Genomic DNA, 14,205 nt, shown 5'->3' with positions numbered 1-14,205 from the left:
GCAGTGAGTGAGAGGGTAAAACTGACAGTAAGCAGGCTGAGAAGAGTTTAAATTTGAAAACTGGGAAGAGTATATGTAAAAAATGCAAAACATGAGATCATAACAATAAATTCCATATAGAACACTTGTTTAAAAGATGGTTTAAAAGTTTCAACCATCAGAAGCTGGTATTCTCTAAGTCTGAAGCAGTATCAGAACTCACAAACCACAATGCAGATGTTATACAGTAATAGACACACATGGCCATTTCTATAATACAGTTTTCTCAGAAGAAAAGGAAATGTCTTGATAAAGATTAAGCTTGCATTAACTGTCTACTTGTATGTCCAGTTGAAGTTATTGTTATCTATTTATTGTTCTGTTAAATTCTCACTTGAAAAACCTAAGATTTGAAGGGCTCCCAAATATTCATGTCATTAGCACTAGCCCATGGATGCAGAAACCCCTCAACATGATTAGCCACACCTGCTTCCCCATTTTCCCACCTTTGACACTGCCTATTTTGTAAGACCCCTTAAGTCATTTATTCAGAAATGAACACATTTTTCTGTACAAGGAAAATCCCTACTGTCCCTTTCCCATCTTCACCTATTTTCTAGAAAAAACAGATTGGCCACTGAAACAGAAGTGAAATAATGCTGAAGTACACTCCAGTATTGTTACAGAGACAATCTGTACACATCATTCTGTGAAAAATGACTAGATTTCATCTCATCCAGTGGACAGCAGCCACACAACCACAAACCATACGCAGAAAATGAGTTTCCCTCACACTACAGAAAAATATGCATCAGAAGAAAACTTACGTTCCAAAGTGACTCAGGAAAGCTGCAATGTACTCTCTTCTCTTATGGTATCCCTGAATAACATATTGTACCTTAAAACAGAAAGAAAAGAAATACAGAGCTATAAAAAGATTAAAAACCCCAATGCCCAGTTTGTCATATATTTCTTGTTAAGGAAGATTTATGTTTGACATGGTAGTAGTTCTGAATCCTACATTTAGCATTATTTCCCTAAAGAATCTTAAAACACCTTTAAGTCAAACTCTGGATGTTGTGCACAGAATGTCTTGTAAAGAAATCTCTTCAATCATATCTTAGTGAAACTTAATCTTTCACAATAGATTCAAGTACTGTTTAATTGCACTAGATGAAGACTGAAAGAAAGAAATGCTCACCCTTGCCTTACTGAAGTTTGAGTAGAAACATGTGATAGGCAAATCAGTTATCTGAACTGACATTACACTGTGTCAAAATAACATTCTGGTTATAGAAGAGAAGAAAAAATTAAATATCTTGCACTACTGATCTTGGGTGTTTTCTGAAGACTGCACCTCCAACAAAATCTTCTGAACGCTAAGCTCTTTCACTCGTTTCATGCTGACTCAGGGAGCCACCTACTCAACTGTGAGCATCAGTTTCTGAGGCATTCTGGGTTTTGAAAGACTTCCATCCTGGCACAGACAAAATCTGACAATACTAAATTTGGAGACTTAAGGCAAAATTCTCCTCACTCCATGTATGTTTTCTCGTTGATTTGGATGGCATAACTTAGGAGAACAGTGTGAGCATGGTTTGACCCATAACGAAAACAATGCATGTGCCACCAGGCTGCAAGGACACCGGGTTTACAACTGGTGACTTAGAAGTACTTACGGTATGGTTTATATGTGATTCCCTGTGAAAATTGCTTTGCTTTCCAGAACTAAAACTAGCATTTTAGGAACCTTTTTTCACCCACTGAAAAGAACAGGAAGAGTATTTTCTGGGCTATGGCAATACTGGAATTCCTTGGCTGTCAAATGCTTTCCTAAAATTACTGAAAAAGTCTTGATACAACCATTGCTGAGAGCTGTCTTGTATAACTTAAATTCTGTTTATAAACTGAGACATTGTATTTTATAAAACACTAAGATTATTTTGAAGGCTTTGTGTAGGATCTGAACTGTTATTTTGGGAAGAGGAAAACATGCGATAAGTTTGCTTAAGTGACTTTGTTTAAAAAAAGGATGAAAACAGTCCAGTGTACTTGCAGATTTTAAAAACTGAAAGTAATTTAAACAGAAAACCACAGCAAAAACAATTCTAATGATAGATTCAACATAATTATGGAAACACATTCTGAAGAACTTTTTCTAAAAGATAAAATTATTTTCTTTATTTAGACAATTGAAGGTAAAAATAATATACAAATAGGAAGTCTGCAATAGGTAAATTTCTAGATGTTAACCCCTAAGCCTTCTTTTGAAAATTATACTTAAATAATGGAGAACCTTTCAAAATACTATAATTATTCTTTTTTGTTTAAATGGTAAGCTAAATGGAACATAATCTTATCAGCAACCTTTAGTAGCTATTACTGTACAAACATCCAAAGAAACTGTTGATTCAGTTCATCTGGAGGAAACATCTGAGAAGAAAAATCATGGAAAGTATTCAAAGCTTACAATAATTACTGGGGTATGAGAACTTGCAACTAGAACATGAATATGCAAACTACACATATATATTTACTACAAACCAGTATACTACACTGTAGTGTTGTACATTACAATAACATTTTATCCTAAATCATAACATGTTGCAGTAAGAAAAAAAACTGCTGTGGGATGTGATCTCAAACTCACTTGTTTACCTAAAGGAGTCATCCTATTTAATGTTGTGCTTAGGTGCTCAGCTCTGTCAAGGGGGTATTCCCTGTGTAGTTCAGCCTAAGTATGCCTTGCTTAAAATACCTGGCAGAAGAATAAGATGTCTGTGGAAATGCAGTACAGTGCAAAAGGGAAAGGAAAACTGATTGTCTGCAGCAGCTTACCTTGTTTGTTAGCAGCTGGCATACTTGGGGTACATAGTCGATGAGACAACCTCCACCAGGAAAGACTGGGATGTGAAGGGCAGATGATCCTCCAAGGGCACTAGAAAAATAAGTTAAGTTAAGAATACATTACATGTACAGTCCCTGGGATTTGAAAATTATTTCTGCGCAGTCCTCTTTCCCTGTTCTTGAAGTCAGAGGGCCAAGAGGAAGTATATTTTATGCTGTGGTGATAATACAAAGTATTGAGTGATACCATCTGTAAAAACAGGTTATACCATGATCCACTGTAAATTAACCACTTAAATCAAGAGTATTACTAATACAAAACATTCTCTCAGGAAATAGCTTCTTCGTTGTGAACAGTTCTGTTTCTTAGCTCTCATCAGTAAGATGTGGAGTACTGTAGTTCAGGTATCTTGTTAGTGGGGGGTAGAGGACCTGAATTCCTCAGCTATTCTAAAACTCACCTTCAGTCAAACCAGCTAAGAATAATCTAAATACTTGGGACTGAGGAGTCATAGATGGCCAGATGCAAATATCAGTCACATAATCTACTCCAGTTTTGGACTTCCCAATGGAAAACAGATGCTAACCCACTAAAGGGGCAGTGGGCCAGAAAGATATCAGGTACATAATGTTGTAAGGAGGATGCTGAAAGAAATGGGTTTGTTCAGTCTTCAGAGAACATTGCAGAGGGGGGGATACCAAGGAGGGAAGCTGAAGGCATATTGATGCCTTCAATTACCTAATGGAAAATTATAGAGATGGTGGAGTCAGAGGCTTCTTGTTGTGGTGCATCTAAAAATCTTGGTATCTCCCAAGGGTAGAACTCACCTCTGGTTTGTGTAATGTTAGTTCCTACCTGAGAACCTTCTTTCCCTTCCCCCTTCCCATTGGCTGTGACCTCCCTGTATCCCCCGATCACCCCCACCCCCTGGTATAAGAGATAAGACCCAGGGCATTTTGGTCTCTTTCTTGCCCCGGATGGATGACAGACAATAAACCCGGCATTACTCCAGCAAGTTTGGGCCTCCTGTGTCTAGATACTTTGAGTCTGTGTTGTATCCACTCCAGGACCCCCTGTGCTGCCTGTGTCCCGAGACAAGCGGGGCTCTCACCACAGGGGGTGGGACAGGGGGGTCCCCCTGAGAGAAGGATTACAATAGCTTCTCTGAAGTGGGGCTCGGTGCTCTGTCCTCAGAGGTGCTAAAAGCCCAGTTGAACAACAGGGCCATGATCTGGCCCTGCTCTGAGAAGTGGCTTGTCCAGATAAGCTCCTTCTTGCCAATCTACATTGGTTTATATTTATATTCTACGATTCTATGATTTTGTTCATGCCCAGTACGAAATGACAAAAACAAGGATATTAATTCTGTCCATGCACAAACTTGATATCTGAATGGTAGGAATCCATATAAGTAAGGTAACTTTAGGCAGCTTAACCATTTGCCTTTATCAAAGGACAGAAGACTGAAACACACCTGCTGTTACTCAGGATAATGGCTTCTTTGGTGTGGCAAGATCTAACGCTTATTTAAATCAGGCTGTACAAGGCAACAACTAGGTAAAGTCCATGCTACTTCCTGCTAGCAGTACTGACCTAAATCTTTCTTCATAGTCCCTTACCAAATCAAAATTTGCATTACACACTGTGGCTTACATCATTCACTAACCATCAAGAACCATCTTGGACATCATTAAAAGTATCAAAAACTAAGTTACTTTGTGTGGCTTTCTGTTTACATGCTGTTTCCATGACAAATTACTGGCAAGAAATAAAAGTTCTTTGCAAAACAAGTCTCTTACTCTTCAACAGGATCTGGCCTCTTATTTTCCTCAGCGCTTGATAAGAAACCACTTTGGTAGGTATAAAAGTCTACAGTCATACATCCCTTTGAAGGAACAGAGCCTACATAAATCAAAAAAAATTCCAACCTCATAATGATGTATATGGAAATCTGCTACTCAGGCAAAACAGTCTGGATTTAGCAGACTGTTCACCACATGGAACAGTTCTGCAGGTCTGGTTTTTGCATATGCAATGATGAAAAAAAAAAAGCCCTGAGTACACCACAGTTGCATAAAAAAACAAACAAACTTTTTCAGCAGAAGTAAGACTTGAATGGGATTTTCTAAGAACAGAATTCAGTTTCCTTGCTGCTACCCCCTTACTAAAATTATTCACACAAGAATATAATTTTGCAACTTGTGGATGGTTACAAGCAGTGAAGTGTGACTATGAGACTATTAGAAAGTTGGAACATTTCTGAAACACTATGTTCTTACAAAATTGCAAGTATAGGGGGTCCATTGGTCTCTAACATTGGAGAATGGAAGACTTGACCTCCTGCTGTGTTACAAGTGGGTTGTGAACCTTACTTTAGAACCTTGACTTCCAGTTTATTAATCTGCTTAAATATTATGTAAATAGATCCATAAAAGCCTCCAGTCTCATACACAGAGCAACTGGTACTGTCCACTTTGCATCCTGCCTTGCCTCATTTGACACCGAGTCCAAGTTCCCTTGTAGCATGGACATACCACTGAAGGTGATCAGATGACTACAACAGGAATTAGAGGTTTCTCTCAGTTACAGTAGCAGGTTAGGAGTCATGTGCAGACTACACGTGCAAAAAAAAGCTTTCGCTCCTATATCATAAGCTTACAATACATCTTCCACACTGAATTATTATGATTTGTGAGTAAGGGTTTCCCATTTTACCTGTATCCATCTCTTGAAAGTAGCCATTCTGTAAAAATGTGTTGACATAAATGGAAATCCAGCCCTTCTCAAATGAAAAACAGACTGCTAAAAGGTGTGGTTTCTGAGAAAGAGGTCCCTCCACAGAAAGAAGTCTGGAGTTTCTAGTATAATTATCCTCTGTAAACAGAATAAAGCTGTACAATATATAATTTATGTTCTGCAGAAATAATTATGGGTAGGGAAAATTAAGAGTGGACAGGCTTCTTTGTTCCCTCTGTTGGGTCAGAGAACCTGTTTATTAAATATTTTAATAAAATACTGCATTTGCACAGGACCATGCCTCTGACCATCTCAAAATTGTCTACAAACATTTAGCAATTAAGATTCTTCTGCCTTATTAAACTGATACTTATATTTTATTTTTAAACACATAAAGAAGCTATTGCTCCAAGTTTGACTAAGCTGTACCACAATGTCTCTGTCATGCTAAAGGAACGTATTTGCAGTACCTCACAACCCTGAGACCAGACAAGAGGCTGTAATAATTTGACTTAAAATAAACCTGCAACTGAAGGAAGAAGAAGAGACTTACACAATTCCAAAGAAGGACTTGTAAAGTGTGCAAAATGGAGACAATTAGGAAAGGGAATGTTGCCATGCAGCTCGATATCTAAGGCTGCTTTTTGAGGTACCTCACTGTGCAATCAAAAGAAAAAGTGCCAAACAAAGTGCTGTAAGAAGCCTTTTATAGTGAAGGACATTTCATTTGGCAAAGTATTTCACCAGCACAAGCTAAAGTTTGCTGCATGTCAAATTTGCTTTCCAGACACTTGGGCCTCTGGGAGCATAGACCTTAAACACCTGTTTGCAACCAAGCTTTCCTTCTCAGTATCAGAGCTATACACCCCTTATAAAAAAACCCTGTGTTTATTTTATCAAGACAACAAAAATATTAAACAAAAAGCATCAAGACATACGATGAGGAAACACAGACAACTGCTTCCCTTCCTTAGCTGCCAGAGTAAGGCTAATTTCAGTACAACCAACTGAACTGTGTTTGATTTTTACACTGTTTTTTTCCAATGGACTGCTACTTTTCAAAGGTTAGAATTCTAATAGTGTGGTAAGCAACAGTCTTAGGGGATATTATTTTATTTCTACCAGTACCAGATGAAGATTAAATACATGGTAGATCTACCTGTCTCAGAGATAAGGTTGTACAAACATGCTGGAACAAAGACCTGTGTGCCTCAGAATTTTATTTGTTTGCTCTTACTCTAAGCCTACTCAGCTCTGCAAACAAACTTCATATATCCATTTTAAGACAGAGCAGAGACTCCTTTGCAGCAAGGTCCTGTCCTCCTGAGTTTCCAGTCAGTCACAATGTGATTCTGATCCATGGGCTGTGAATTAAATTGCATTTTGTGAGGAACTCACTATTGAATTCAACAAGTGCAGCAGTCAGCCTGCATTAATCGAAGTTCTGTGACATGATGAAATACGAGTTCAGAGAGCGTAGCTGGAGTATGTTTACATTTCTGCTGTTGACTGGTGTATTCCAAATGACTTGCTCTGTCTGTCTCTCTATGGATCTATTTATTCAGGCTGACATACAGCATACAAAATTCTTCCACATTTTTTGATAACTTATAATTAATTAAAATGTCTTTCTCAATAAATCATCCTCAATAAATGGCTTAGCATTATTTCACATTATTTCATTAGTTTAGGGAAGTGACTGTTTTTGTTCTTGGGTAAAGAAGAAGTAAAGAACGAGTTATTTGCCTGTCCTTAAAAGCATCACCTCATTAGAGAAGAAGGGTACTTGCAACTTTCAAGCTCAGAAGACTGGGTGCTTTAGCAAGGCACACTTACAAGCATGTCGAGAGATGCTCTTACTCCTATCCCTATAACTCTTGGGCCTTCCTAGTTCCTATTTTGCTTCCTTCTTTCTCCAAAGAGAAAAAAATCCAGGTTTCTCTAGATTGCAGGGAAACTTAGGAGTGCATTCTGAAAAATGAGGATTATTTCAGACTACACTCTACATCACAGTTTAAAGAGTTAAGTGCTAACACAGGTTATGCTAATACAGCTAAGGGCCTGTGCACACATAATACAGTTTATGTTTTGTGCCCCCACCATACCTGCCTCCATTCCCCACTTCCAAAAATTACATACGTTTTTCTGTGAAACAAGTATCACGTAGAAAAGAACATTTACAGAAAAGCTATGAAAAGGAGGTACCTTACCTGATAGGAGTTTGTTATTTTTAAGGGAGAGTAGAAAATGTGTATTTGGGTAAGGAGGTCCAGAACTCTAAGAATCATACTTATCCTGAATACAGTGTGATATAACATTAAACAGCTTTATACCAAAAGAAAGTGGTATGTAATATTGACTGCACTCAACATTCCTAACTCAAATATATTCTTTCTGCAAAACACACAGAAAGTAGGGAAATGACATGTTCAATGATTGTGAATGATGAAGTTATAGATTAGTCTAACTTTGAAAATACAAACAATTTAAAAACCTGCCTCTGAGTGGAAAGACCTTTTATATGGGTTTAAAGTAATTATGAGCTTTTATGGCAGTGTTAAAGCATTGTCAAATCAATGTACTAGTGATGGAAAGTAGACTTCAGACTTTATAGACTACAGCCCTTTATTTTACCAAGATATACCTTTTTAACTCTCTGTAATACGTGCCGTATTTTGAAACTGAAGCACACTGCAGACTGACGTGAACATTAAAAGGGTTTATTACTCATGACGGCTATATCCAAGAGTAGCCTCAAGCATGTGGAAAGAAATTCCCTTCTTTTTGCTCTTTTTTCCTATTTTGAGAGGCATGTTAAGGGCTTTGATCTCCTTCCTTGTTCTCTTTCTCCTTTGTTGCTGAAGTAAATAGTTGACTTTTTTCCTTTTGCAGTTTCATCACTTTAGTACATTACACCATTTGGCACAAGAGACACAAGGAACCACATCAAATAAAAGCACGTGACCACAAATGCTGCCTTACCAACCATGATCCCAGATTTGCTGTCAGTTTACGATTTTTCAGACTTGCCTGACTGCGACCAAATCCCTCCTATCACACAAATAACGTGGCAGAAGCCTTGGGATAGTTCTTTGATCAGCAACACAAAGCTCAGCAGTAAAATAACAGAACATTTGTACTGAAAAATTGGACAGTATAGCTTGAGACAGTGTTTCCTTCCCTTTCTTGTAATAGCCCATTAAAGCAAACATAATTAACATATTGCTCGTCCACTCAAATCAATCACAAAGGGAAGCATGTCAAAAAAAATTTCCATTCTATTTTTAAAGAAAATTTTTACTTAGAATTACCTCTACTACAATACTGGTAAAACAGAAATGTATGTTTTCAGCTAAGAGATATAATCTGAGTCATCTATATTATTGAATGAAATAGAAAAAGAAATACAATCACAAATAGACCTAGAGGGAAAACTATACCAAATCTACTTATCTGAAGAAAGAATCCCAGTCAAACTCAGACTCAGCATCTGGCCATTAGAGCTGAAAAGATGATACCATCATTTTTTCCTTGATCTACTAGTGGTTCAGAGCAAATTCCTCTGAGCTTGTCCTGACTAGTGACTGGAAAAAAATATGAAATAATCACTTTAAAGAGCTATACTAAAACCAGAATGTATTCCATTTTCACAGAATGTGCAGAAAACTGCAAGTCAGACTTACTGAGCTTTATATCAGCTCTTCTGCTGACCCTGTATGTTCTAGCAAGTTATTTCAACCATTCTGCTTCTCTGCTTGCCCACTTAAAATGTTAAGATGTTTATACTGAAGTACACATAAGTTTAATAATATTCACAGACTAGTACAAAAGCTGTGGGATGAAGTAATCTGAAACTACTAATAAATACTATGATTGGGTTATTCCAACTTCTCTGTTCTGCTGCAGGTAAAATTTTAAGAAAAAAGCAGTTGTCTATAATATATTAGCCACTTTACACAAAGTGGTTATACCAAGGAGACTTACATTAAGTGTACAGATTCTAGGTTCTAGCAGACTTTAATCTATCAGACTTACATGCAAACAATAGCTAGAGTGATTCAATACTGAAAGATTTGTGGGGATAAGACTTCTGTCCCCAGGATTCTACTCTTTCTCAAAGAAAATAACTCAAGAAGCATGAGATTAATAGATGGTTAATCCTATAATTACATTAGAGTTTGTTTCTTTTCATCCCTTCACTGACAGTACTGAGAGCTAGAGGAAGAAAAAATAGATACTCTTGCACTATCAAGTTTTTCTTACTGCTGTATGACAGCATAAAAGTCTGAAAATATTTGTATTTCCTCTGTATTTGATAAATCAGGACTGAAAGGATTTTTCCTTTATTTAATGGATTTTTACACGCAGAAACATTCTGCATAAAGGGGACTGCCAGATTTCTACTGGTGTGTTGAGTGAGTGCAAACTTGCGCTGCCAGGGCTAGGAAAGGGAGCACTCCACCATCCTCACATCTCACATTCTCTGAAGAAATAAAACCACAAGAGGATAACAATTACTACCTGGCTGATGGGACACTTGATGTCAGTCAGTGGTACCACAGGGCACACAAGCACTCTGCCTACAACAGGCACCACATTCCTTTTTTCTCAGGACTCACTTTTATAAACTGACCCATGGCTTACAGCAGACAGCTGGGCAGGTAGCCCAGCAGAACTGATTGCCCTCTGGCACTTCCATCAAACCTCAAGGTACGAACTTGAGGAAAAGTTCAAGCAACAGAAATTATCAGTGAGGCTTCAAAGTGTACCGGTGTCAACAATATCATTCCATGAAATGGTACAAAAATTATGGTCACTTATTCATTCTGACAGCATAAAAGCAAGAAGTGTAAAAGCAATATATTTCAAACTGTTTCAAAGTATTAATATAGAATTCTTTTTCATAATGCACTACTAACAGGTTCAAAAAGAAAATATGTAAAGTTCCACAGGCTATAAAAAGTGTGTGATTCTCTTTAAGGCAAAAAATTTCTGACAAATGTTGCTTTTGTGTTGCAACTTATTGAACTGATGTCCCCCTTAATTTTTTCTGCAAAAACAGCACTAACAGCATCTTGTACTGCAAATGTACTATACTCAGTCAATTGGAGCAGATAATAATGAGAATCCATAACAAATGACAGAAGAACTGAATTTAGAGACACTTATGATTCCAAAAATAGAACATTCATGTACCCTTCCCTCTCCCTCCCAAAAGGTACTGCTTACTAGTACTAATTCCAATTAATAATATTATAAAATAATTTTTTTTTCTAAATAATAATTAATTAAAGAATATTTACAGGAAACAGATAAAAGAAGCCCTGAATCAGTTGCTAGATGCCTACAGTTTAAAGAGGAGGGCATGGTTCCTGTGACAAAGAACTTTCACAGGCCAGTATTTCAAGCCACACTGCAGAGAGGGGAACTGAATGAGAGGGTAAAAAGCACTTACATTGAACAAAGGAGACTTAAACCATTAACACTTACAATGTGGATAAATAATTTCCAAAGCAAATTGCTTATTTCTTAAAGGTTGGCAACAAATTAAGAGAAACCTGAGTGAGAAGTGAAGAAACGTCAGAGAAGATTTTCAGAGAGAATTCAATGCAGTAAGGAAATAACAGCAAATAAAACACCCAAACAACCAGGAAAAGTTGTAAGAAAGAAATCCAGACAAATAGAGGAGTAATAAACACAAAAGAACAGAAAAAGTAGATAAGATAAGCAACATGGGCAGGTAAGTAAATAGAGTACTGTGCAGTCCTGTTTTGTTTTCATTGTCACAGATGTTCAAAAACTTATAAATGATGATTAAAGAAATTAATTAAGATGCCAAGAGAAACACCATGTCACCTAACCTACTTCAATTTCCTTCTGCATGGATCTCAGAAAGAAAAGCAAATGTGAAAGAAGCTGAAGACTCATCACAACTATGACAAAACAAGATTTTGGGTGAAGAAAACGTCAACTGTAACTGAATTGTAAAACTTTTCCACCTTGCACTGGTTTGACATGCCAACATAAATCCAGGAATTTGCTTAAAATTATGCACAATCCCCAATTCTCCTTCTCATGAACTGTGAAGGAGGAAAGTTGACTCTGTTATACAAAGTTTATTCTTCAAATTCCTGTTCTTCAGAAAGGTACTTTTAATGGCATTACCTATTTTGCTGATGTATTTATAACCACCTAAACTGTGAATATATTAAGGGCCTTCTAAGTAGCAAGTAAAATAATACTGGGCATTGGCTCTTCTACTTCAAGGCAAAAATGCAAATGACTTCTAAGAGTTGTCTCAAAGGAACTAAAAATGGTATAGCATTTTTAGTCAGGAGCTAGGAATTATAAACTTCTGCATAAAGAAGAAAAGGAAAGAGAATATTGGATTGCTGGTATGCTGTGAGCAGTATGCTCCTCTGAAACAATAGCACTCAATAAATTAAGAAAATAATCCAGTGATGAAGATCACCCAAACAATTCAATTGAACAGAATATTTATCACAAATCCATGTACATCTTCTCTTATGATCTATCAATAAAGTAGGTAACATAAATTAATAATTGCTCTAAGATGGTATCATTTACATGTGCAAACATATGCTGTATCTATCTGTAATTTCTGATCACTCTTTCAGCATGCATTCAGTAACATCTAGTTTACTATACTGTGACTGTTCACAGGGCAGGTAATTTGCTAGTACTTGTACTAAACCCATGACAGCAGTGTCTATCACAAAGCAGGAAAATGACTCTCAAAACCTGTAAGACTATATTGCATTCCCTGCCTACTGTTCTTGCCTTTTCCTGAAGAAAAACAATCATTTCCTATATCTTGCAGCCTTTTGTTTTGTGATTGCACTTGCTCATATTGTTCCTTATTTTTTTATGTTCCCTAATCTACTTGCCAAATTACAGTAATTATCTCTTATTGTTAATATTTCCCTATATTGCTTAATAGTCACCATTTCCAGTGACAACCATTTTGTAGAGCATTTATTTTTTGCCTTTGTGTTAAAACACTGCTGTGTTGTAAACTTCTCTCATGTAATTTTTTTCCCATTCTTCCTAAGCCAGACAGTAATCCTCATTTGTGAATCTCATCTATCTGAAGAAACATTTTGTATGAAACTTCCTGTCCATTGCTTCACCAGCATCATGTTTAATTAGTGTACATGAAGAATGAGAAATACCTACTGAGAGGGCAAGAAAAGTTGCATAAAAATTTCAGAAATGAAATGACAGCAACATGCTGGAAAACTTCTGGAAATGAAGTTGAGCATTTGGGTCATCAACAACAATGCCTGAGGGAGACAGAAAGGTAAAGGAGAAAAATGTTTTTCTTTCATACATCTGGCTTCTGACACTGATTTCCATGTGTTATGCAGCATGATTAAAAGGCATTCTTGCTCAGATCTTGAAATCGGCTTTATCTTATATTCACAAATTATGTGGAATGCTACAAGTCTGGTCTGGCGCTCCTGCTAAATGCTCCAGTAGGCTGAGTGCACTCTGGTTTTATGTAAGACAAATACACATGTGGACACAAGGCAAGAGGACATCAGTTTTTCATGTAAACACAGCCACTGTGGCTTGACAAGCTAATATGAACCATGTTAAACCCTTACTCATTTAACAAGGTGATATCAATCTCAGACAGTTTTACAGTCCCTCTCAGAGTCTTTACCACAGGAATTTGTGTAAGTCTGTTTTGTTCCTATGAATACAAATAATTCAAAATTCATCCTAATACATTCTCTTCAAAACAGAGGGAAGCAGAGCTATGGATCACATGGCACAAGAGCAGCCTTTGGTAGGTGGGAAGACTGAGAAAAATTCTCAGAAGAAAACACTGGCACTTTGAAACTCCGGTCTCACACCAGAAGTAACAAAGGTTCCTTCTGTAAAAAGGCAGACACAGGTCTACTTTTAAAAAAGAAAAGAAACCCACAGGTCTTCACTGTGTCAAAACTGAAGCAGGGATCCCATATATACACAAGAAACTGGAAATCTCATAATTTGTAACTTAACAGCAGGGCTGTCATTCAGAAGGTGAATACAGGGATTTCCAGGATTTTGTTTACACTGGTGCCTGGCTTTTGGTCATGGAGCACATTCATTATAGCATGTTCTGCAAGGCAAAGACTGGAGCAAAAAATCCTTTTCACAAAGATTCCCCTAATCCCAGAAGAGATCATGAACATACACAGTACACGTACAGATATCAGTCAGATCATGAGTCAAACATAGACACTTCTACACCCTGAACTATCTTTAAAGCTGTCCCTCCTTCCCTTAGAAGTTGCAAATACTTACATGGCCATGAAAGACAAGAATTTCACCTTTACATTAGTATATCTTGTCACCTTCTAAGGATTTTATTAATATTACTTAGCATTTAAGTTGAGTGGTAAGATAATGAGATGGTCTAAATGGCATCTGCAAACAGATGTATTTGTGAATTAATACTTGATGCTTTGATAAACCAGCCTCTTTAGTTGAAGAATGACATTTTCAGAAAGATTGTCAGCTTTTAAATAATTTCTGTTCTGTCATTCAGTATGACTGAAGTATTAAGACTACATCTAGAACTGCTTCCTAAATAAAGTATTCTCTTTTTGGAAATTATATTAAGGCTCTTG

At 37.0% G+C, this 14,205-nt stretch overlaps 1 protein-coding gene across 3 annotated transcripts in view; it reads right to left on the bottom strand.

The window, feature by feature from the left end:
• The window catches only part of BABAM2 (BRISC and BRCA1 A complex member 2), a 167,150-nt gene that overhangs the window by 37,478 nt on the left and 115,467 nt on the right, over positions 1 to 14,205 (bottom strand). For all 3 annotated transcript variants that reach the window (XM_088052735.1, XM_014261371.2, XM_005532806.3), the window contains 2 exons: positions 2,818 to 2,917; positions 807 to 877 (listed from right to left, as the gene is read on the bottom strand). In XM_088052735.1, the coding sequence (XP_087908861.1) occupies positions 807 to 877; positions 2,818 to 2,917 (171 nt within the window). The remainder of the gene's footprint in view (positions 1 to 806; positions 878 to 2,817; positions 2,918 to 14,205) is intronic.

The sequence above is a fragment of the Pseudopodoces humilis genome, chromosome 3, assembly GCF_049639895.1.
Source record: "Pseudopodoces humilis isolate 2021_Gansu_Grassland_sample_001 chromosome 3, ASM4963989v1, whole genome shotgun sequence".
In the NCBI taxonomy this organism is placed as follows: Eukaryota; Metazoa; Chordata; class Aves; order Passeriformes; family Paridae; genus Pseudopodoces; species Pseudopodoces humilis.
This window is presented reverse-complemented; position numbering and strand designations above follow the sequence as displayed.